Source organism: Heteronotia binoei, chromosome 1 (genome assembly GCF_032191835.1).
Source record: "Heteronotia binoei isolate CCM8104 ecotype False Entrance Well chromosome 1, APGP_CSIRO_Hbin_v1, whole genome shotgun sequence".
Taxonomy (NCBI): domain Eukaryota; kingdom Metazoa; phylum Chordata; class Lepidosauria; order Squamata; family Gekkonidae; genus Heteronotia; species Heteronotia binoei.
Genome location: NC_083223.1, coordinates 223,647,742 through 223,672,893, shown reverse-complemented (window position 1 = coordinate 223,672,893; position 25,152 = coordinate 223,647,742). Strand labels below are relative to the sequence as shown.

At 41.4% G+C, this 25,152-nt stretch overlaps 1 protein-coding gene across 2 annotated transcripts in view; it reads right to left on the bottom strand.

Moving 5' to 3' along the window:
• NPHP1 (nephrocystin 1) overlaps window positions 1-25,152 on the bottom strand; it is a 45,372-nt gene that overhangs the window by 17,811 nt on the left and 2,409 nt on the right. The window contains exons 2-14 of one of the 2 annotated variants that reach the window (XM_060248352.1): window positions 25,037-25,110; window positions 23,639-23,699; window positions 22,247-22,383; window positions 19,661-19,893; window positions 18,469-18,566; window positions 17,158-17,261; window positions 14,081-14,123; window positions 13,750-13,834; window positions 12,701-12,795; window positions 11,811-11,939; window positions 10,889-10,963; window positions 4,598-4,708; window positions 3,601-3,683 (exon numbers count right to left, since the gene is read on the bottom strand). In XM_060248352.1, the coding sequence (XP_060104335.1) occupies window positions 3,601-3,683; window positions 4,598-4,708; window positions 10,889-10,963; window positions 11,811-11,939; window positions 12,701-12,795; window positions 13,750-13,834; window positions 14,081-14,123; window positions 17,158-17,261; window positions 18,469-18,566; window positions 19,661-19,893; window positions 22,247-22,383; window positions 23,639-23,699; window positions 25,037-25,110 (1,328 nt within the window). The remainder of the gene's footprint in view (window positions 1-3,600; window positions 3,684-4,597; window positions 4,709-10,888; window positions 10,964-11,810; window positions 11,940-12,700; window positions 12,796-13,749; window positions 13,835-14,080; window positions 14,124-17,157; window positions 17,262-18,468; window positions 18,567-19,660; window positions 19,894-22,246; window positions 22,384-23,638; window positions 23,700-25,036; window positions 25,111-25,152) is intronic. The other variant, XM_060248362.1, reaches the window with a different exon arrangement.

Sequence of the window (25,152 nt, the reverse complement as noted above, 5' to 3'; positions counted from 1 at the left end):
AGTTCATGCTGCAATGATTTCCTATATATTGGATTTAGGAGACAAAAGGACTTTACAAATCTTTTCACCCATTCAGATATTGATCATGTTAATACAAGGAGAACCAACTATAGTGGAAAATGAGTTGCTACATCATTTTTCAAACTGCAGTTCTAGACTAGTTATCTATGTCAGCGGTCCCCAACCATTTTGGCACCAGGGACCAGTTTTGTGGGAGACAATTTTTCCACGGACCAGGGGTGGGTGGGGATGGTTTTGGGATGATACCATTGTGCACTTTTTGGTGTAGTGGTTAAGTGTGTGGACTCTTATCTAGGAGAACCGGGTTTGATTCCCCACTCCTTCACTTGAAGCTGCTGGAATGGCCTTGGGTCAGCCATAGCTCTTGCAGAGCTGTCCTTGAAAGGGCCGCTTCTGAGAGAGCTCTCCCAGCCCCACACACCTCACAGGGTGTCTGTTGTGGGGGAGGAAGGTAAAGGAGATTGTGAGCTGCTCAAAGACTCTGAAATTTGGAGTGGAGGGCCGGATATAAATCCAATGTTGTTGTCTTCTTATTACTACATTGTAATACATAATGAAATCATTATACAGCTCATGGACTGGCTGCCAACAGGCCACGGACCAGTACTGGTCCACAGCCCAGGGGTTGGGGACCCCTGATCTATGATCAGATGTCCAATTGGCTTGCTATTTGGGGTAAGTGTAGTCTTTCAGTTTGTTTGTTTAATTTCTGACCACCCTTCTCGATAGCCAAGCTCATGGCAGTTAACAACAGGATTATAATTATAAACAATAAAAACAGAATAAAACCATACAATTTTACAATCCCCAGAAAAGATGGCATCAAAATCCTGGTGGTGCTGCTATCTTGCCAAGGGAGGGGGGATGAAAGTGGAAGTGAAAATGCCAAGATGGAACCATAGCTACCCTCAGCCAAATGCTGGAACCCACATAATGGAACACTGGTCTCATATCAGGACTGCTATTATGGAGGCACCTTTGATTTCATTTTGTAGGGAAAGAACAGGGATTTTCAGTTTTTTTATGAGTGAGATTTTACACATACAACCATGTATTGAAGTTGACCACAATATTATGTAAGCCCGAACATCCATTCCACCTTTTTATGTCATATGGAATGGATGCTCAGGCTTAAGCCTTATATGCTATACAGTGTCAATTCCAACTTAGATCTCACCTGTTTCAAATAAATATGGTATTTGTTTTGTAAGTTGTAAGGTGGCGCTTTTCCACATTCTCATTTTTTGCATTTGTCTGTTTCTGTTGCTTTTGAGGGGGGGGGGTCTGTTCTGCACATTATACTCCCTCTAGTGGTTGAATCAATATTACATTGCTTTCTGTCCAACATAAAACCCTGCAGTTTAAATTTGCAGGGAGATATGCCAGTAGGAAGGAAGTTCCCTGCAATTACCAAGGTCTTTCCAGGTCATTGTCATTGGAGTCCCTAAGAGAGTTGAAGTTTGTAAGCTACAATGTCATGTTTAACAGAGTTTTGTTTTTTTTAGGGATGCCAGTCAACTTCTTAAAAAACTTATACTAGTGGGTTATTGAAATAAACAGTGGTACTTTCTTTCATAGGAATATAGACAAGTGAGGTTTTACTACTTTTAAGGATATAAGAACCACACCTTCTGCAAGAGAAATTTACACGTAGCATAATTTGTTGGAAGGAATGGATGATAAAATCAGAGAAAATAGTTATAACAATCATATAATTCTGTACAGTTGCTTGAAATTGAAGCTTCTCTTCATAGAAGTATTTTAAACACACGTTTTGTATTAATTATTGTTAATTATCTCATTGACATCTTTAATATTTTTAATATTCACCTCTGAATTTATCTGAAGAAGAAAACCTACTTCAAAACGGGATGGATACTGGATCCCTATAACAAATATCCATGATATCTAGATTCCTCATCTATGTTGCTACTACGTTGCTGAACCTTTGGTTATGAGATTTTTTATCACTGTTATGGTGGTTGTTATTTTTAGGATTTGGGACCCCTTAACCAACAGACCCTCAGTAAGGCCAGTGAGAGCTCTTGCAAACTACAACATACCCAAGAATCCTCTGCCAGAGAATTCATGCATGCAAACCAAGCAAAATGCTATACTTTTTTTCAAATAATGTTGCCTTTAACGAAGGACAGTTCTACCATTCTCCATAACACATTTGCCCTTTTAGTTACACAGGCCAAGTTAAGTCAAAGGAGATAATAAGGACTATGTGATGCTTTAATTGGAAAGTTTTGTCTAGCTTCCACCAACAGAGGGGACCTGGCAACCTGAGAGTCCAGGGAGTCTTCTCTATGTCCTCTTCTGGAGCTGGCAAATACTTGAAGGAAAAGGGCATCCCCAAACTTGCCACTTATAATACAGATGTGGTAATTATCCCAAATATACATTTTCCATAATATAAAAGCCATAGTCATAGATCCTTATTTTCAATCACAATGTTACACAGCAGAGGCATTTGCAGCATGAACACCAACATTTGTTCTGATGACCATTGTAAATTATCAACATTTTACTAATATGAGGTAGGGAACTCTGCAGCCAATCCTGACCATATCTCTCAATTCCACTATCACATTCAATACACATGTAAAGTGCATGTGTAAAATGTGACTCTGACATAAGATTCTACACAGGCCAGAACGTAAGTGAGGCACCATGTATTCATGGCCAACACGTGGGAATAGGTGAGGTAGGCAGCAGCCTGAGGCACTACCTTGTCTACAGGGCTAGGTGCCCCTCCTGCTAGGTGCCCCTGCCCCACCGCTTTCAGCTTCCCAGGTCACAGACCCAGGAAGCTGAGAGCAGCTGGACAGCACTTTGGCAGTGCTCTCCTCACAACCTGGCTTCCCTTGCAAGGGAAGCTTGGCTCAGAGGAGAATGCGCCCCGCTCAGCTGCTCTCACCTTGAAAGTGAGAACAACCAAGCAGGGAACGTTCTTCTCTTCCAAGCTCGGGCTTCCAAGGGAGGAGAAGAGCATGCCCGGCCCTGCCTGGCTGCTCTCACCAGGCGGGGTGCCTTCTTCTCCACCGAGCTCAGCTTCCCTTGCAAGGTAAGCCAAGCTTGGAGGAGGAAAACCCACCCAGCCCTGCCCAGCTGTTCTCGTCCTCAAAGTGAGAGCAGCCTGGCAGAGCACATTTTCCTCCGAGCTGAGCAAGAGAAGCCGAGCTCAGAGGAGAATGCCTATGAGTGCACTCTCAGAGGCACTCTGAGACTGCCCTAACAAGGCCAGTCTTGGATTGCTTTCGGGAGTGCAGGTGCGGCTCAACAGAAGCCCACCCTACCCTGCCAAATCTGCCCTCCCCACAGGTTGGGATGCAGTGGCGGGGCAGGCATGGGGGGGGGGGGTATGGGAGCAGGTGCCAGCCTGGGGTGCCTGAGCCTCTAGCACCAGGCCTGCCTGTATTTTGTAGTCTAATGTTAGGTAATCAGCAATGCTGTGATTCCTGACCTACTGGAGGCAACACCAATTGCATGCGCCTGTTTAATTCTCTTTGCATTGTGCCTCTATTTGGCATTTTCCCCCAACACACACACACACACAAAAACAAACAAACTTACTTAGAGGGGACTGGAATTCCACTGGAGTCAACAAGTTTTAGAAATGCCCAGCCACAACTTAATTCTCCTCTTTCACCTGTTGACTAGAAAATAAATTGAATGAAATAGATTATTTCATAAGCAACCCAGGTCTTTTGCCCATATACATGTCTCCATACCCATGCTAGCCCAGGTAGCTACTGAAAAGCAGTAGCAGACTCCTCGCTCTCCTCTCTGTTCTGTCTCCCAGTGAGCAATGCCCACTTGACGCTCAAAGCATGAAGGTTTGGATAATACAAAGATAAGTGGCTCAAAGGGGAGGTGATTGCTCTGCTGGCTGCTACTATGATCAAAGCACTGAAGTGTGCATACTCAGGCTTGCCTGATATATTCCCATTGCAGTCCCTGTGGTTTAGGTGTTTTCTACAGATAATGAGTAAACAAAGCACCAGATTCCAAGGCCTGCCATTGAGAGGAAAACTATTTGTAAATCTTATCAAATATTATTATTCTGAGTATTCGTTTATATTCATAATCTTTTAAAGTTTTAAATGACTGGCAATGCAGCACCAAGCAGAAGTATACCTTTCCACCTCATTGAAGTCAATGGGCTCAGAGGAATGTAACTTCATTTAGGATTGCAGTATGGCAATCTTACTTACGTCTGCATATGCACATTTACAAGGAGGCTGCCAGATCACTCTCTGGGAGAGTGACATATTCAAAAACATATCAGTTTCTATGGGAGGACAATGTTCTATCATTTACAGTTTCAAATGACTGCTTTTGAATATGCACATTTGCAATGAGGCTGCCAGATCCCTTCACAGGAGGATGGCAAAGAATGTGTTTTTAATGCCAGTTTCCATGAGAGGTTGACATCCTTTTAATACTGAAGCCAACTCATGCTTCATTCCTGTGGATTATGATGAAGCTAAACCCTTTGTATGAAGAATATCAACATACAGACTTGTCATCAAACACAGTTTCACACAATGAGTCACCCACATGAACCTACATTGCGAATATATGTGATTCCAAGTTCAAATAATATGCCAATGTCTGGAGATGGAGAATTGGATCTAACAAAACAATCGCCATCAAGCAGGCAGGGTAAGATGCCAGTGATCTATAATAAAAAAAGACCTGTCATTTTTCTTGTTTACTTTCAAATGGAATAATCAAACAGATCATCAACATATAGCATCTTTTCACACCACAAAGCTTGTCCCCATCTTCAAGAAGGGGGAAAAGGAGGATCCGAGTAACTACCAACCTGTCAGCTTGATATCTATACCTAGAAAAGTTTTAGAACAAATCATTAGTCAGTAAGTCCTGGAACATTTAAAAAAAATGGCTGTGATTACAAAAAGCAAGCATGGGTTTCTCAAGAACAAGTCATGTCAGACTAACCTGATCTCCTTTTCTGAGAAAGTTACTACCTTGTTGGATCAGGGAAATGCTGTAGACATCATTTATCTTGATTTCAGTAAGGCTTTTGATAAAGTTCCACAGACTATTCTTGTTAACAAGTTGGTAAAATGTGGTTTGGATCCTGTTACTGTTAGTGGATCTGTAACTGGTTGACAGATCGCACCCAAAGAGTGCTTGTGAATGTTCCTCATTCTGTTGGATAAGAGTGACAAGCGGAGTGCCTCAAGGACCTATCTTGGGACCTGCTTTGTTCAACGTCTTTATAAATGATTTGGATGAAGGAATAGAGGGAATGCTTATTAAATTTGCAGATGATACTAAATTGGGAGGGGTTGCAAATACAGTAGAAGACAGAGACAGGATACAAGATGATCTAGACAGGCTGGAAAGCTGGGCTAAAACCAAGAAAATGAATTTTAACGGGGATAAATATAAAGTTATGTATTTAGGTAGGAAAAATCAAATGCATAATTATAGGATGGGAGCAGTGTTCCCTCTAAGCTGAGTTAGTGTGAGCTAGCTCACAATTTTTTAGCCTTCAGCTCATACATTTTTGTCTCAGCTCAGGAAAAATGGTTTTAGAGCAAACTAGTCTATGCAGTAGCTCACAACTTTTATGCCAATAGCTCACAAAGTAGAATTTTTGCTCACAAGACTTCACAGCTTAGAGGGAACATTGGATGGGAGAGACTTTCCTTGGCAGTAGTTTGTGCAAAAAGGATCTAGGAGTCTTAGTGGACCTACACTGAATACAAGTCAGCAGTGTGATGTGGTGACTAAAAAAGTAAATCCAATTTTGGACTGTATCAAGAGAACTAATGTCCAGATCACATAAAGTGATGGTATCGTTTTACTCTGCTCTGATTAGACCCCACCTAGAGTATTGTGTTCAGGCTTGGGCACCACAGTTTAAAAAGGATATAGACAAGCTGGAACATGTCCAGAGGAGGGCAACCAAGATGGTGAAGGGTCTGGAGACCAAGTCCTATAAGGAAAGGTTGAAGGAGCTGGGTATGTTTAGCCTGGAGACGACTGAGAGGTGATATGATCACCATCTTCAAATACTTGAAGGGCAGTCATATAGGGGATGGTGCAGAATTGTTTTCTGTTGCCCCAGAAGGTCAAACCAGAACCAGCGGGTTGAAATTAAATCAAAAGAGTTTCCAGCTAAACATCATGAAGAACTTCCTGACAGTTAAAGTGGTTCCTCAGTGGAACAGGCTTCCTTGGGAGGTGGTGGGCTCTCCTTCCTTGGAGGTTTTTAAGCAGAGGCTAGAGGGCTATCTGACAGGAATGCTGATTCTGTAAATTAGGCAGATCATGAGAAGGAGGACAGGAAGGGTTGCATCAATGCTTAGTTCTCATGGCCCTTTCTTACACACCCAGGGAAATGCTGATTGACACTTTGGGGTCAGTCAGCAATCTTTCTCCAGGCCACTTTGGCAAGGGATCCTGGAGGCTTCTGTCATCTTCTGGGCATGGAGCAGGGGTCACTGGGGATGTATGTAAGGTGGGGAGGTATTTTTGAATTTCCTGCATTGTCAAGAGATTGGGCTAAATGATCCTGGAGGGAGGTCCCTTCCAACTCCCTTCTATGAAAACTTTGTGGAAATGTATTTATTTATTCCTTGATACTAAATTCTTGACAAGGTACACCATTAGGAGCAAATTACATTTCGTTCATCATATAAATATAACTATCAGACACTTATTGACAGTTCCTACTGAATTTCTAGACTAAATTCTTTTCATTCTGAAGCATGCTCTCTTTTATTCAGCTCTAAATAAGTGCTCAAAATGAAGCTGAACTAGCCATTGATTAAAAAAAAAAAGAAACTGTGGGGTATCCTCAGGGCTTTTGTTGTAGAAAATGCCCAGCGGGACTCATTTGCATATTAGGCCACACCCCCTGATGTCACCATTGTTTCACATAGGGCTTTTTGTAGAAAAAGCTCAGCAGGAACTCATTTGCATGTTAGGCCACATCCGCTGACACCAAGCCAGCCGGAACTGTGTTCCTGTGTTCTTGCTCAAAAAAAGCCCTGGGTCCCTAAAAGATTTATTGTGGGATAACCTTTCCTTTCATAGACCAGGGGTGGCCAACGGTAGCTCTGCAGATGTTTTTTTGCATACAACTCCCATCAGCCCCAGCCATTGGCCATGCTGGCTGGGGCTGATGGGAGTTGTAGGCAAAAAACATCTGCAGAGCTACCGTTGGCCACCCCTGGACTAGACCATACTTCATCAGATTCATGAAGTGTATCCTCAGCTATACATTGGATAGAGGAACAAATAGTAAGTGAGGTTAAAAAACCCCCAAAGAAATACAAGTCTGTGACATTTCTATGGAAGGCTCAAGTGTATGTAAAATAAACACAGTGATCATTCACAACAGCAATAATAGAAGGATAACGCACTGTTTCTGGATGTGCTAGGTAAGTTTAAAACATGAATTGTGACAGAAATAGTGAATTCCATTTCAAAAATGACACAATGGAATCTCCCTTTGAATGGCCATTGTTCTTATATTTATATCCAACTGAGCTTTGCATGGAAATGTCATGGATTGCACTTCTTTCACTGCACTGTCCTCTGACCCCACTGTTAGGGCCAGCCCTGCCACTAAGCAAACTAGGCAATTGCCTAGGGCAGGGGTGGCCAACGGTAGCTCTCCAGATGTTTTTTTGCCTACAACTCCCATCAGCCCCAGCCAGCATGGCCAATGGCTGGGGCTGATGGGAGTTGTATGCAAAAAACATCTGGAGAGCTACTATTGGCCACCCCTGCCCTAGGGTGCCAGCCTTCTGCGGTTGCAGAATTCGACACCCCCCATGTGACTCAGTGATGTTATCAGTGGGGGGGCACCAGAAGTTAGCCTTGCCTAGGGTGCCAGACAGTCTAGGACTGGCCCTGCCCATTGTTTACAGTTTTTCTTAGTCTATGCATATGTATGTATGTATCCATACCTGCTAACTAAGCAGACACTTCATATATTCAGGAAGTGAACTTTAATTCACAAAAGTAAATCACTAAGAAGCTGCCAAATTCCTTTTTCTTTTGTCTTTGCTGCAAAAGGAATTTGTAACTAATCACAGAAAATTAGAATCTGTTCCGCTCCCTCTACTATGTTATTTATTTATTTATTTATTTCCTCACATTTATATCCTGCCCTCTCCACAAGAAGACTCAGGGCAGCTAAGAAGACTGAGGGCAGCTATCAACACACTCCCTTCTATTACACAAATTCTGACAAACTAAGAGTAAAACTAGGTGTGATGAAAACGCATGGCAGCAGCTGATCCTACATTACTTTGCCCTTTCATAATGCATAGTGATGAAAATGCATGATGAGATCCCATCATATCATGTATTTCCCCATCCCCAGACTATATCAAAAAGCCAGTGTGACATCTCTATTATCACACCTTGGAGGGAAGAAGAGAGGGAATTCAATGTGGGACTGCCATTCTCAGTGGCTATCCTGTGTTATTCATCTACCTGGGAGACAAGATCTGCAAGGGCGAAAAGAAGGGGTTTGTTTGTTCTAATAGTCCCTCCCAAGATTTCTTATCTAAGCCTGACTTTGCAGTCTTTACATTGTTATCCTAAGCAGAGTTACACCCTTCTAAGCCCATTGATTTTAGTGCACCTAGAAAGGTGTAACTCTGCATAAGATTTATTTATTTGGAAATTTTTATGCCATGGAATCTTCCTGATGGTAAGGAGACAAAGATTTTAGTTACAAAGGACTTTCCCATTTCAGCAGTTATTTCATGTCACAGTCTGCCAGAGTCAGCTGTTAGCCTGATCACTAGTGAGATTTTTAGATGCAATTGTGGTGAACAAACTGTATGTCTAATTTATTTCAGGAATTTATACACCACCTCTCCAGAGATCTGTTCAAGGCAGGTCACAAGTAAAATAAATAACATAAAACCATCAACATAAAAGATCAATATTAAAAACAAGCCATGGGCATAAAAGTAGCATAAAACAACTGAGCAACACAGAACAGTTTTCTGATCCCCAATGCAACTAAAAAATAAAAAAATCCTTAGTTGAATCACCTAGGTAAAAATAAATGTTTGCCCTGACACCTAAAAAATAGAGCTTGCTGGATTCCATCCAGCATATTTTATTAAACTGCCAACTGTATACTAATCTCCGGAAGATTCTGTTAGATAGTCTTTCCTTACTGTCCTACAGTCAAGAAAATAGGATTGATTGCCGTTTCCAACTAAATGACAACATAATCGATATCACAAAAGCCATTGCCAAATTCTTGGCTGAAATTGTCAAAAATTATTCTAAGCAGGTTTTATTGTGATCTTAATCTTAGTTTAGCTTTTATGCTTTGAACAGACATATCTGATTGTTGTTTGCTTGACAAGTCTCTGTATATCTCTTTTCGTTATGCCAATAAAGATGTGATTGGATTGGATTGGATTGGACCTAAAAAACAGGCAGGCACCAGGCGGTCCTAAAAGGGGACCTGCTACCAACATACTTTGCATTACCACCCTGCCTTGGAACGCACATGCAATTGAGATCACCTTTGCTTCCCTGTTCTCTTTGGCTCCAACCTCTCACTGGCCCAGTAAAAGGAAGCAAGAAGAGGTTGCTGCCAGGCTAATCAGTAACTCTTACTTCATGTTTCTTGGCTGTACTTGCAGCTTACTCATTCTGCAGCTGCGTGTGGCTTGCTCTGCCCTGACTCTCCTTAAACCTAACCTGGCATTTTTGTCCGCTTCCTACTTTGTCTTCATTTTCCCCTGAGCCAGCTCTGCCACACATATTCTGATTTACCTCCTCAATAGTTGGCTAGTTTCATTTTGATTGGTCATCTATTTTACTGGCCATTTATGCAAAGCTTTGGGTCTTTCAAAAGGAAGGGAAATCTTGTCTTAATTTATCAAATAAAATTCACAATCACAGATGGAAATTACAAGGCAGAGAAGGATAGACTAGGTTTTGCATTCTTGGACAAAGACTGAAGAGACACATGCAAATATACTGACAGATTAGAAAAAGAAGAGTTGGTTTTATACTCCGCTACCCAAAGGAGCCCCAGGGAAGCTTACAATTGCCTTCCCTTCCTCTTCCCACAACAGGTACCTTGTGAGGTAGGCGGGGCTGAGAGAGTCCTGAGAGTGACTGGACTGGACAAGGTCATCCAGCTGGCTTCATGTGGAGGAGGGGGGAATCAGTTATCTGGATTAGAGTCCACTGCTCTTAACTACCACATCAATATGACAATGCTTCCTGTGTGCTGAATATTCTTGCATTAACAGTTTAAAGCAAAAATATGTATCTACTATATTATTGTATTGTAAAGGAACATATACAGTTGGGGATAGGTCTGCTTACGAGTCTCCTTTAAAAACTGCTGTTTTTCCTTCCAGTTCCTTCCTTCAGGATTTTAAGGTTGATTCAGAGGCAAGGTTGCCACCTGCTGAATAACTGATGCCACTTCCTTCCTTTTTTATATAGTGTATTATCATTTATTTATCAAAACAAATGCAGTCAATTATTTCAACTACTTGAAATTTGGGGCTACAAAAGCTGATAAAGATTATGATGGTTGCAATCCTGAGAAACGTTCTGGGGAGTACACCTCACTGAATAAAATGGGACTTACTTCTGAGTAGACCTGCTAAAGATTGCTCCTCATAGCACTTACATTTACCTGGTGTTTGAGACAAGTCACTACATCTCTTAGTGCTTCAGTTCCCGACTCTTTATAATGCTTAACTAGTCTCTTTTTTCCCCCTATGGCTTTGGGAAATCAATTAAGCACCACTGTATACACTGCAGTTCATGCATCATGCAAAATTTACAATACCAAATCAATGTATAATCTCCTCTGCATACATACCCGTGGAGAAAAAGTCCATGTTTTGGGATTTTTAGGTTGCCATGTAGCTCTAACTGCATGAATGTTACTCAGAACCTAAAATGAGAAGCAGTGGCACCAGAGAATATTGTTAAAATGTAATTTTTTTAACAATATAGATTAAGACAGTGAAGAATGTAAATCTGAGTGCAACAATGCAGATTAAGACAGTGAAGAGGAGGTGAGTCCAACTATATCATTGCAAAATCAACATTTGATGAGGAGATCAGCCTTTTCTTTCTGCACCTGATGGGATTTAGATAACCTGCAATGCAAACCCACCCTTTCATAAGAGATCCTTTCAGGTCATTTTGTGAAGGATACCCAGTTAAACCTTGGTCTTATTAATTACATGATACTTCTTTGAGCTAAGGAGGACCCAAACAAGCCTCCAGAATCTATGTAGACTTGCCCTCTAAACTACCCAAAACATTGAGTTGGAGTGAAACTTCCAGTACTCTCTGACTGCATTTCCCCCCATGGGGAAAAGATTATGTTAATCCCTCTGGTGAAACAGCTGGCTCTTAAAGAAAGAATCCGAGCAACTAGAAATACTTCCTTCTGATTTTAAGAAACATCACAAAGAAGGAGCACCATACAAGCCATCAGTATGCAGACACTGCTTTATGAAAGGGTTAGATGGCAAATACACCAAGATAGCTCTGGAGTGAAGGTCCAGTGCTCAACTGGTGTTCTTCAAACTTTCTATATCATTAAATATTACCCATTTATTCAACTGTGTATTTATTTTGTTATGTGGTCTGAATCACACACAATGACCATACATCTACACTAATATTCCAAATGACAGTTAAACAGGCACATCTTTCTTATTCAAAAATCTGGCCAATGTATTGGAAAGAATTCAAATTTTAACTCGAGTTAACTAATTTGTAAAACTTACTCTGTTACCATCAAAAAGACAAAGTCGAACATGCCTACTGAGAACCTGTATGCTCAGTCCAGGAAAAGGAATCGCTTTACAGTTCCACAGTGTCAAAATTAGTGATATCCGAGTTGGCCTGGACTGTATCTGAAAGGCAGACAAAACACTAAAACAGGACATTATGACTTCATGATGTTCCTAGCTACTGAATAGTTTCTAGGATGTTTGACAGGTTTTTGTCTTGTCTTGGTAAGGTTATATTTTATGGTTAGGCAGCATTCCTAATTCATAAGAGCTACATGCCATCAACTGCTTTACTATTACTCCAATTTAGAAAGCCCTAGGCCTTCCTAAAAAAGCACAAGAAGTATGCACACAGAGTATAAATGGACAGCAACTAAAAAAGTCTCATACTGTTGGTTCTACTAGGGCAGATGCTATCTGGCAAGCAAAATCACATATCTGCGCATATTCACACTTATGCACCTTTACTTCCTACATGTCCATTTTGCCTTTGCTTTTTCTGCCAACAGTAGCATGCAATCAACAGGACCCATTAAGCTAGTTCAACCAGTATCATCTGTACTCGTTCATAAGACTAAACATGGGCCCATCAAAAGTTTGTTTCCAATAGTTCATACAGCCATATGACTTCAAAGAATTAACAACAATGGAACCATGGCTGAGTTCTCTCTAAAGTGGTAAACATGACTGGGATTCTGTGGTATGCTGCCCTCCCTGCTGCCTAACAACCTTCCTGTCTGAGCTGACAGAGGTGATCCTTAAGCTGGTTGTCCTGGAGGACTTCAACATTTATGCCAAGGCTGTCTTGTCAGGAGCAGTTTAGGATCTCCATGACAACCACAGACATCTTCTTTGACTTTGTGGATTCAGGAGAAAATACGTACAGTGCCTTTCTCGGAGTTCCACACTAGATCTCGGAAAGCAAGTTTTGAAGGTGTGAGCTCAGGTTGCAGGAAGTAATGGGCTCGAAACTGAACTCCTAGAAGAATAAAGTGCACTACTTTATGAGTTATTTGACCTCAGGACTGCAGCAATAGTTCAATTACAAATTGATATCCATGTCCTGACCACACTGACAGTTTTATCAACTCCAGAACATATTTCAAAGCCACAGCTTTCAGGCTTGTTCACAAATAATGGAGCAGCAACCTCAGCTTTGTCACAAAGGTATACAAATGAGAGGGAGTCAAAACTAACCTATGTGTCCAGATTAAAACAAAATGGACATACAACACACATGAAGCGTTCTACTGAGTAAGACAACTAGTCTGTCAAGGTCAGTACTGTCCACTCTGACTGGTGTGAGATAGAAATTGAAGACCTCCACTGTTCTAACAGGCTTCAGCTAAATATGGGCTAAGTTTTAATGTCTTTCAGGCCAAAAGTCATTGGCCCTGCAGAAGCTGAAAATGTGCAAAAATGGAAGATGAAGTAAGTTCACAGAGAGACAGGTAGGGTTTTGATCCCTATGTCCCAGTCTCCTGAATGCTACTAGACTTCATTTCTAACACTGGCTGTAGCTCTCCAGGATCTCAGGTAAAGGTCTTTCATGCTTCTTGTGTTTTTAAATGGAGATGCCAGGGAATGAAGCTGGGATCTCCTCCAAGCAAAATCAATATTGTTACTATTAAGCCACAGCCTCCTGCATGATGAGCTCCTGAACACTGTACAAAAACATCCCACTGCAGCAGCGTCTATTTACAACTACAACTGCGTTTCAAAGGGAAAGGTATTTTTAAATATATTAAAACGTTAATACCAACACTCATTCTGGGAACCTAGAGAAACAAGACAAAATAAACACCCACAGACTTAGTATCAGTGATTATATTATCCAATCCCAGCCCCAGTCACCCCCTACAATTCCTAAGGGAAACTGGCCTCACAATTTGGAAACTCTGGTTTCTGTGAAATAGCTTTACCAAATTCCTACCTTCTTCCAAGAGTTGCGCAAGTGTTGAGGGTCGAAATCCAGCTGGAACTGCTCCCATGGTGGTCAACGCATCTAAAGTATTATTCTGTTCAGAAAAGAAGATTTCAGCTGTTTTTGTCCCTACAGTATATGTTCACTGCCACCACTACACTAATTTGCTAGTTTTAGGGCTAAAAGATCAATGAATGCCAAGTATTCTACAGCCCAAATGTTTGAGAAATGTTAAGAGGATAAAACACAGCTTTTGGTTTATAAAAAGTCAAACTAATAGCAAAAAGGCTCCTATCAAAAATCATTAATGGTAGCTTGTAAATAATAAGCAAAGACTAACCTCTGTTATAGCCTTTTTCACAGCACTCCAGTGTGAGTCTGTTCTGGTGTAAAAATGTCACAAAAGAAAACAAATTAATATACTGCAGGTGTAAAGGTAAATGTAGTCCCCTGTGCAAGCACCAATCGTTTTCGACTCTTGGGTGACATTGCTTTCACGTTTTCACGGCAGACTTTTTTATGGGGTGGTTTGCCATTGCCTTCCCCAGTCATCTACACTTTCCCCTCAGCAAGCTGGGTACTCATTTTACTGACCTCAGAAGGATGGAAGGCTGAGTCAACCTGAACCGGTTACCTGAACCAGCTTCTGCTGGAATCAAACTCAGGTCATGAGCAGAGGGCTCCGACTGCAGTACTGCAGCTTTTGACATGTGTTTGTTGATGGATTGCTGAAATAGTATGTTGAGTGAATGTCCCAGTAGATAATACCAACTGATCTGTATTCTGTCCAAGACCAGTAAAAACTATGTTTAGTGGGTAATGCTGCAATCCTATGCATTCAACCTGGAAATAAATCTGTTAATTCAGAGAGAAACTTACTTCCAAGTAAACATGCAGAGAACTGGGATGAACATTTTCTATTTGACTGAGTTCACTACTTGATCCAGATGTTTGCTAACTTCAGAAAGTGATCCAGATGGCTGCTAACTTCAGAACCATTCTTCACATTGTTACCTCAGCTATCCACTCCCAATGTATTCAAGTCAATATTGGTTATTATGCCTTGGTCACTGTATGCACCACCTCATTTGCTGCATTCTTTTCCTTATATGTTCTACCACTTTTGTTTGAATATGTCCCAAGAGAACTGAGATAGGTTCTATAGGTTTTCTACTGGTGAAAAAAGGGAGGAAAAGGTCTTCTTCGATCACCAAATAAACTATTCCTGTGGATCATGGGACATAAGCTACTGGAATGTGGAATGGAAATTAAGCAAAATTGAATTTTAAAGTTGGCTAGATCAAATGCCACACTCTAACACCTGTATGTAGTGAGTTAATATTTTGATCCTTTTGTCTCTTCAAAGCTACTGCTTTCCTATTTTACAAGAAAACTTGCAAATAAGAAACAAATGTGTGTGTTTTTAATTTAACATACAGCCTTCAGTACTATATCTAAGCATTGGTCTGATTTTTGTGGTACAGAAGTTATTCGTGTATTTATTTTTCTGCAGTACTAGAAAAATTTCAGATATTCAAGAAAACTAAGGGGTAAATCTAAATTTAAATATATTTTCTATTTGTCCCTAGACTGCTTCTTAATTATAACTCATAAATTGTTCTTCAAGAATATCAATTCAAACTATCTCTACTGGAAACAATTTAATTCTGCCACTGGCTTTACCCAACTTCTGTATACAATACAGTAAATTGTAAATAAAAAAACAATGGAAAAGATAGAGAGAAGCTGAAATTAGCAATGTTAAACCAGGAATGGACAGCCTATGTGTGACAGACTGATTTTTTTAAAAGCTCAGAAGTTACATACAAGCACAGTAATGAAAGGAGATGGGTTAATTCTTTATAGAAACAGAGAGCCTTAGCTGACAGGCTACCCTGAGCAATCTGATTGGTTAGCATCAGCTGAGCAGAGAAAGACTTGAGACCTGAATACTGAGGAGACAGTCGGTCAAATTTCTGCCATGGCTGAGTTGAGTACTGATAGTCTGATTTCAACCCTAGCTGAGAAGACTGACAGTTTCAGATATCAGCCTTAGCTAAGAGCAATTTAACACAGATAGAGAACTGGAGGAAAGTTGTCAAGAAAGTTTGGGAAATAGGTGAAGACTCTCATCTGGACCAAAGAGAAGAAAATTCCCTGCCCAGTCAAACAGGGAGTTAGAGATCCCTAGTCTGGTGTGGTTAGAAACTGCCTGGAGAATCCTAAAGAGTCAGTAAAAACTAAAGACGAGTACTGGTGTTTCAAGAGAAGAGGTTTGGGTACTGGGAAGAGTATCCCAGCCTTCTGGAAACCAAAAGAGTTAGAGAATATTCAAAGAAAGTGTACTGGAGTGTTTGGGAAAATAATGGAACAAAGGCTTCTCAATACAAAGATTTTAAGTTAACTGTGAATCGCTTAAGGAACTCTCATTAGTCTGAAACATAAGAACTAAACATAAGAACATAAGATGAGCTCCTCCTGGAGTCCTGGGCCCTGCAGGATCTGCTTCAATTCCGTAGGGCCTGTAAAACAGAGCTCTTTCACCAGGCTCTTAGTTGAGGCAGTGGACGTCACTTGTTATTGGCCTCCCCCCTTCATTCCATCCCAGTGCTATAAGACCTGCTGGACCTGGACAATAGGCCATGTCTGTGAGGCAGAATCTGCCACTTTAGTACCTATTGTTCTTTGTAATTTTAGATTTTATATATTTTAAATTGTGGCGGGGGGGGTTACTGTTGATTGTTTTTATGATGTAACTTGCCCTGAGCTTGTTCTACAGGAAGGGCAGGCTTAAAATAGAAATAAATAAATAAATCAAGTTTATGCATGTACTAATTTTACTGCAGAGTTATCTATATTGAGTTACCTCAGGAATTTTACCCCGATTTCCCCTGACCTTTCCACTCTTAAATCAAATATTTTGTTATTTTTGAGTTTCAAAATGCCTCAAATGCCATTCAAGTTGTTTAGGTTGAAGGGGGCTCCTGATCCTTCCCTCAGGTTCCTGGGCTGAGCCAGCAGGCAAAGTATTGTATTGTGACAGCCTGGAATAGCCAAAGTTCTTCAGCAAAGAAGAAAACACATTACTAGGGCAGCTCAGTCACTAAAGGGAAATAGAAAATGAGGGAAGTTGACGGCACCATCATACTATGCAAGATTGATTCTGTCCTGAAGAAGCTCCCATCACAATGAATATGCTAATGATATTAGTATATATTAAGTGCCGTCAAGTCACAAGTGACTCAGGTAAATGAGAAGCAGAGGTGCCTTGTCATTGCCTTCCTCTGCAGAATCATCCTTGGTGGTCTCCCATCCAAGTTCCAACCCTGCTTTAGCTTACAATATCTGAAAGACTGAGCTATACCATATCCATTCACCATCCCCAGTATGCGTGTATTCCAGCCATTTTCTCTTTACCTTTTCAGAATTTCAGCTCCCCCAGCTGTTTCATCTGTCACCTCTATGTCTTCTTCTGTTTCCTCATCACTTGCTCCTTGGCCCACCCCTTCTTTGTCATATACCTGCAAAGTTAACACATTGCAGTGGTGAACCACACTAGATCTTTATTTCTTAGAACTGGGAAAGAAGATCCAACTAACTAGGACAATCTAGTGCAAGGGGGTCAAACATGCAGTTCAGGAGCCGAATCGGGCCCGCAGAGGGCTCCTATCAGGCCCCCGTGCAACTGGTTGTCATCTGCTTCCTTCTCCCTCTCTCTTGCTTCCTTCTGCATAACAGCTTGCTTTGCAAGGCTTGCTCAATTGCACAGGAGCTACAGAGCAAAACCTCTATTTTCTCCATTAGCTGAGGCTCCTCCCTTGGGGGGAAGGAGGAGCCTCAGTGCACAGTGGAGCTACTGAGCCAAGCCTCTCTTCCTTCTATTGGCTGAGGCTCCCCCCCAGTCCCCTGCGGAAGGAAGGAAAGAGCCAGAGCTTCCTTTGCCCAGTTCCCTGGATCCCATGGGAGAAATGCAAAGACAGCATCTTTAAGACCAATGAATGCTAACATTTTAAGCATGTTTTAAGTTTTTAAATAATATGTTTGTGTTCTTTATAAAATTTGTATTTCTGCTACCTAATCTTAAATAGGTACACACACAGCCCAGCCTGATATGGCTCAGCCCAACAAGGTCTCATTTATGTCAGATCCGGCCCTCGTAACAAAGGAGTTTGACACCCCTGATCTAGTGCCAAGAGGTCTGCACAACTGCACAGACCAAGAGAAGAATGATGATAGCCAATCATGGGTTGAAGGGCCATGCTACCTCATCATAGCCTGCCCTGGAGCAATTCAAAGCACTGAGGAATAAGGTATTCTATTCTCCTTGATATGCTGTCCCAAAGGAGACAATGCTACGTTTTAGTGAATAGCAGAACATTTCTGCTTCTTGGTATACCACTGATTTTACAGATTGCTTGTGGGTAATTCTTGAGAGAAATTAAGGTTCTGGGAGTATGGCCTGACTAAAAACTGGAGAGCAGTCCCCTCATACAATAGACAGGTAGCCTGCACACATTCTATGTACTTTGGCAGCTGCCTTTCTTCTAAACTGTGAGGTCAATAAGGGGAACTCAGATAATGGTAAATTGATTGTGTAAATTGTCTGTGTAAATTTTCACAGCAGACCACAGAGTGCTGCAAAACCAATGTCATACGAAGGCAGACAGATGCTAACAATAAAGGCAGACAAGTCTAAGTAAACAGAAAAGAAGGCAAAAGCACACTCACGGCCAGATAGGTTTTAGGCACGAGGCCACTCTCCCCTTTGGTGTTTTTAGCCAGCCACCAGCCATCAGGCTTTTTGTCAATTATAAGAAGCAACTCACCTTTCTGAAATATAAGAAAGGGAGAAAAGAAAACATTTTAACATTCAATTGTTTAAAAAGTATGCAGCTGTTGTAAGTGCTAGATGCATTGTGACAGAAGCTATGTAATTTGATGTTTTCCAGCAAAAAAGTAGCCATTGCTTTTATCTGTTTTTGTGCTTAGCATAGCATGACTGTAAAACATGCCACAGATGAACAGGCAAATCTAAAACACCCAAACTGCTTGGCAGCTGCTCTAAACAATACCACATATGAGAGACACTATGCTGAGATTCCCAAAAGAAAGCAGGTTGCACTCATGTCAACTTAACAGAAACATTTCTCGAGGACTGTAACAGAACAGTATTGTTCTGGCAAAGCGCAACATCAAGTACAACATTCTACTGCCCTCCATCTCTGTACTATACTCCAAAAAACAGAACTCAGGGCAAGGCTACAGAGATGAAGTTCTGGTCTTGATCCTCATGGACTTCTATTAATACAATACAGATTGACTTCAATCAGCAAGCCTTGAAGATGGAAAAATGTTAGCTCTCTTCCTCTTATCAAGAATCTGAGGTCACCTGGGACATATTTAGCATTTGCCTCAACTGTTTCCCAAAGTATGCATTTTCTCTTTTTTCTTTTAGGAAGGAATGGTAGCTATTTGTTATATAGGGAAAGTAAAGAACTGCACTTAGGGAAACTCTATAGTGGACTAAAACCTTAACCCCATTCCTAATAATAGGCAAGCCTGTCTCCACTGAGAATGACTTCACAGGGAAAGTGCATTACTGTCACCTTTCACCTCGATACAGGTCCATACAGTATAATAATCAGTAATAATCATGGCAAACCAATTCTACAAAGTAGCTTGCTTTGAAATAATTTTACCAGACTGGACACAACAACAGCTATGCCTGCACCAGTCTAAACAACCTGCAGAGTCAAGTCAGTGGGTCACACCTGTGCAGTAGCACCACACATCATCTAACAAATTTGGAGCACATAAAAGAGAGGCATAAGAACACAAGTAAATAGTCACTATAACAAATGGAAGATCTAAAAAACCCTGCAGTGCTTGGCAAATTGTGCCCACAGATTCTACATTTTACTTGCTTTGAATGTCAGATCCCCTTCTTGCTGAGCAGTAAAATCACCAAGAGTGGAAAAATGCCTAATAGCTGAATCATCTCCTAGTTTGCTTTCATCATCGTCCTCCTCCTCTTCTTCCTCCTCCTCCTCTTCCTCCTCTTCTATACTTTCTTCATCACATTCTTCATCATCATCTTCTTCAATATCCTCATTTACCTGTTTCATCTTTGTACTGGCTTTGTTTTTCTCATCTCTAGCCAAAAAACAAACCACAGAATAAACCATGAGAGGTGATTATTTTAAACAATCTCTGATTTAATCCATACACAAGACCTTCACTTTCTCTTTCTAGCGTTAAAAAACATGTTTTGGAATCGAATGGGTTAGTGGGCGTCAACGTGGCAGATGAGGTTCAATGTGGCCAAGTGCAAAGTAATGCACATTGGGGCCAAGAGTCCCAGCTACAAATATAAGTTGATGGGGTGTGAACTGGCAGAGACTGACCAAGAGAGAGATCTTGGGGTCGTGGTAGATAACTCACTGAAAATGTGACAAGACAGTGTGCGTTTGCAATAAAAAAGGCCAACGCCATGCTGGGAATTATTAGGAAGGGAATTGAAAACAAATCAGCCAGTATCATAATGCCCCTGTATAAATCGATGATGCGGTCTCATATGGAATACTGTGTGCAATTCTGGTCACCGCACCTCAAAAAGGACATTATAGCATTGGAAAAAGTGCAGAAAAGGGCAACTAGAATGATTACAGGCTTGGAACACTTTCCCTATGAAGAAAGGTTAAAACGCTTGGGGCTCTTTAGCTTGGAGAAATGTTGACTGCGGGGTGACATGATAGAGGTTTACAAGATTATGCATGGGATGGAGAAAGTAGAGAAAGAAGTACTTTTCTCCCTTTCTCACAATACAAGAACTCGTGGGCATTCAATGAAATTGCTGAGCAGTCGGGTTAGAACGGATAAAAGGAGGTACTTCTTCACCCAAAGGGTGATTAACATGTGGAATACACTGCCACAGGAGGTGGTGGCAGCTACAGGCATAGCCAGCTTCAAGAGGGGGTTAGATAAAAATATGGAGCAGAGGTCCATCAGTGGCTATTAGCCACACTGTGTGTGTATATATATATATAAATTATTGGCCACTGTGTGATACAGAGTGTTGGACTGGATGGGCCGTTGGCCTGATCCAACATGGCTTCTCTTATGTTCTTATGAGCCCTGAATTCATTTTCAATTCATTCCGATTTTCTTAGTAATCTTATTTCTGAAGCTCAAGACGGGTACTATCAGTCCACAATGCAGGGTTAGGTATCTTCTAGACAAGTCCCACATGGACCGTCACCAAACACTACTTCCCTCACCTCCTCTGGCTCCATTCTCCCATCTACACCTTGCAGGAGGAGAAATCCTGTTCTCCTCCTCACCATCCTCCTCTTACCACTCTCTTCCTACTTGCTCCACTTCTTTCCCCCTTTCTACTGCCAGGCACATTGAGTCCTTGAGCTCACATAAAACCTTGCAAGTAATCTTTGAAAGAGTTTCCTGACCTCTCCCAAGCACTGAGCACAACTTCTTCTGTAGCTTCCCCAGCACAGGCTTTGGTGTTGTCATCATGGGTAACTCTGGGAACCCATAATGCTGCTCAACAGCTCACAGGGTCTTCTCACAAAATATCAGCCATCAACACAATGGGAACGTACATTTTGTTCTCCCTCACTTAAAAAAAAATAGTCCTGAATGGCCACTAGAGATAGGCATAATGCAGACACGGTTAAAATAAATATATCTAATAGTCAACATGGTTCCATCTGTGGACACTTAAATTTGCAGACTGGGGCCATGTAAAGAGAAAGGAGGGATTTTTTTTGATAAACTTGCAGGAGCCTCCAGGTTTGTAGAAAAATAAAAAATGGAAAGGAAGCTAAAAACAAACAGAGGAGAGCACCTGCAGAAATTCAGACAATGAAAACTTACTAGCAACATGGAGAAGAGAACCCAGACAAGCCCACATGCTCTGTTTCAACCCAGCTCCACCTTTCCTCTGGAGGCTGGAGAGCTGGGAGGAAAAAAGGAGCCCTCCCCCTCATGAAATGTTAGCACTTCGGGCAGACAAAGAGAAGCAGGAGCTGCCACCCCACACACTAGTAGCTGCTGCTATCCCCACCACCAAGTGGGGTGGGACAGACAGAAGGGTGGGGAAAGAACAGAAGCTGCCACTGCTGTGTAAGCTGGGGAGGGATGCCAATATGGGCATGGAGGAAAGAGCTGAAAATACTTCTTCACAAACACAAGCCAGTGAATGGATGAGTGCACTAGATGGGCAGGCAGTGAGGGGAGGGCAGGGGGAGCAGTGGCAGCACTACCAGTTGGCTGACTGCCTAGCAATTGACTTCACCAGTGGGAAAGCAGAGGCGGGGAGGGGATTCCCCCCCACCCGCCATATGTTTCACAGAGTTCCTACTTGTATTTCTCTCATCCATAACCATTATAGGAAAGTGTAAATATGGATTCTAAAAAACACCCATGCTCAAAATTAAGAAGACTGTGATAGTCCAGACTATGAATTCCACATCCATTTTACTCTGCTTACACAATGGAGCCCTTCATCACATTTTCTCGACTCAGGACTGAAGCAAGTTTTTCTAATTGCTGAGAAAGCATCAACAATTGCTTTTCTTCTTCTTCTTTTCTCTGATGATAATTTCCCACAGGCGCAGGTTCGTCTGACTGTAAGATCACAATATGGTACATTACTGGAACATTATGATTTCAACTGCATGTGATACAGACTGCATTTTTGGAGAGTATACTCTCAAGCACTCAAGAAACTAAAAAAAATAGAGGTTATCGATAGAGGAATTAAAGGGTTGTTGAAGCGGATAATATTCACCTGATCCAGAAGAGGAGACATCCTTTCAGTGGATATACAAAGAGAGAGACGAGCATGGCCAGCATGACACGCCGGAGAGTATACTAATTACATCCAATCATTCACATGGTCCCTTATGCCAAAAAAAAGAACCCTGTCCTTTGCTTATGGGACACAGCTATCAGCTGTTGTGTGATATATGCAGCTTCCAAAGTCATCTTCATGAAGCTTCATATCCTATATATATATATATGCCCTGTATTTATGCTAAGGCCAGACAAGGGTATATAGAATCATAGAGTTGGAAAGGACCTCCAGGGTCATCTAGTCCAACCCCCTGCACAATGCAAAAAACCCACAAATACCTACCCCAAATTCACAGGATCTTCATTGCTGTCAGATGGCCATCTAGCCTCTGTTTAAAGACCTCCAAGGAAAGAGAGCCCACCACCTCCCAAGGAAGCCTGTTCCACTGAAGAACCGTTCTAACGGTCAGGAAGTTCTTCCTAATGTTGAGCCTGAAACTCTTTTGATTTAATTTCAACCCACTGGCTCTGGTCCTACCTTCTGGGGCCACAGAAAATAATCCCACACCATCCTCCATATGATAGCCCTTCAAGTACTTGAAGATGGTGATCATATCACCTCTCAGCCACCTCCTCTCCAGGCTAAACATGCCCAGCTCCTTCAACCTTTCCTCATAGGACTTGGTCTCCAGACCCCTCATCATCTTTGTTGCCCTCCTCTGGACCCGTTCCAGCTTGTCTATATCCTTCTTAAAATGTGGTGCCCAAAACTGAACACAATACTCCAGGTGAGGCCTTACCAGAGCAGAGTAAAGTGATACTATCACATCACATGATCTGGACACTATACTTCTGTTGATACAGCCCAAAATTGCATTTGCCTTTTTAGCCACTGCATCAGCGTATTATCCACTAAGATCCCTAGATCCTTTTCACACATACTACTACTAAGACAAGCCTCCCCCATCCTATAACTATGCATGGGATTTTTCCTGCCGATATGCTGTATAATGCTCCCCGGAAGCTTACATAATTACTCTGAACTTCTGACCCAAAGTATTTTGAGGAAAGTATCTAAAATACTTACTTTTTTCAGGTTATGAAGAGTAAAAGCATTCTCATCAACAGACTTCTTCAGCTCCAAACATCTACAATAAATATGAATAGCAAAAGGCTGCATCTTTACCTGCAAGCACAACAGGAATAAAGCCCCCAATTCTGCACATGCAATTGTGCTTTAACAGACCAACCACGCAATTTGAACTCATGAACACATAGGGAGACAGATCACTGATCTATCTAGCTCAACACTGCTTACTCTGACTGGTAGCCACTGTCCATGTTCTCAGGCAAAAGGTCATTCCCAGCAACCTTGTTAGCAAAATGCCAAGGACTGAACCTGGGATGACCTCTGTGCCAAGAATGTAGTTCTACCACTGAGCCATAGCCCCTCCAGCTAGCTGCTACTCACCTGGGCAGATAATTCACTACAGGACTGCACTGCCCACCATAACACTGCACCATACTTCACTGACTGGGAAAAGAAAGTGGAGCATTATGGCTGTTGATTATTGAGTTGTGCTCCCTGCTGGTACCCAGAGAGGAAGACTTGAAACTGGAAGCCACTCTAGTGCTTTGCTGTGTTTCCAGACCAAGGATACACAGCAGCAGAGTGTCTCATTTGCTCACTATTCTGGAGAATTTCAACAAACTTCAAGAAGGCACCTTGGACAGAATATCAGCAATGTGGACTAGAAAATTTTCTACTGCCGCATGCTTATTTTATCATAATATTAACAATGAAAGGATGCCATTGCCTGTACATTATTAGTCAAGCCTGGCAGAGTTAAAGTTGTCATGAATGTTTTTCAGGTGACTATTCCTAGGAATTGGGTATATGCAGGGCTTTTTTTGAGCAGGAACACACAGGAATGCAGTTTTATATTTCTACATGTTTTTATAAACCCAAATGACTTAACAAGTAGCTCAACAAATCTTTTCCCTGTTAAAAAAAACCCCATAATTGTTTACTGCCTCTAAGGGAAACATTGTATTGAAATGTATTCAACTTTTTATACTTAAGAATAAATCTTATTTGGCAACTGAATAAAGTTTAGTTCTCACCTTGAGTCCTCTAGCCCACTACACCTTCTGACTGTCTGCATCCACAAACATTTTTGAAGAATAGTGACCATACAACTTTCAAACACACTTTAAATTATTTATTTAGACATGAACTTCACTGAAGTTAATGAGGTTTTCTGCCAAATAACTGTGCTTACAATTGCAGCTTAATTGTAATCTTAATAGCACCTTCCTGGAGTAAGCCCCATTAGACAGACATCAATAAGATTCCACGCAGACCTGACAGTACTGTAAAATACTTTTAGGTCCCCTATCTAATCTCTTTACATCTTTAAACCCTCCTAGTAAATATTATTTTGATGCTAAAGCTGTCCAAAGAAATTTTTAAAATGCACATTACCTCTGACTAAGGTTTTTCTTTTTATCAAGATCCATGGTCCCTGCTTTCTTGCTCTCTTGAAGCAAAGAACTCACCTAAAATATTTTACAATGAAATACAAAGATCCACTTTGTTGA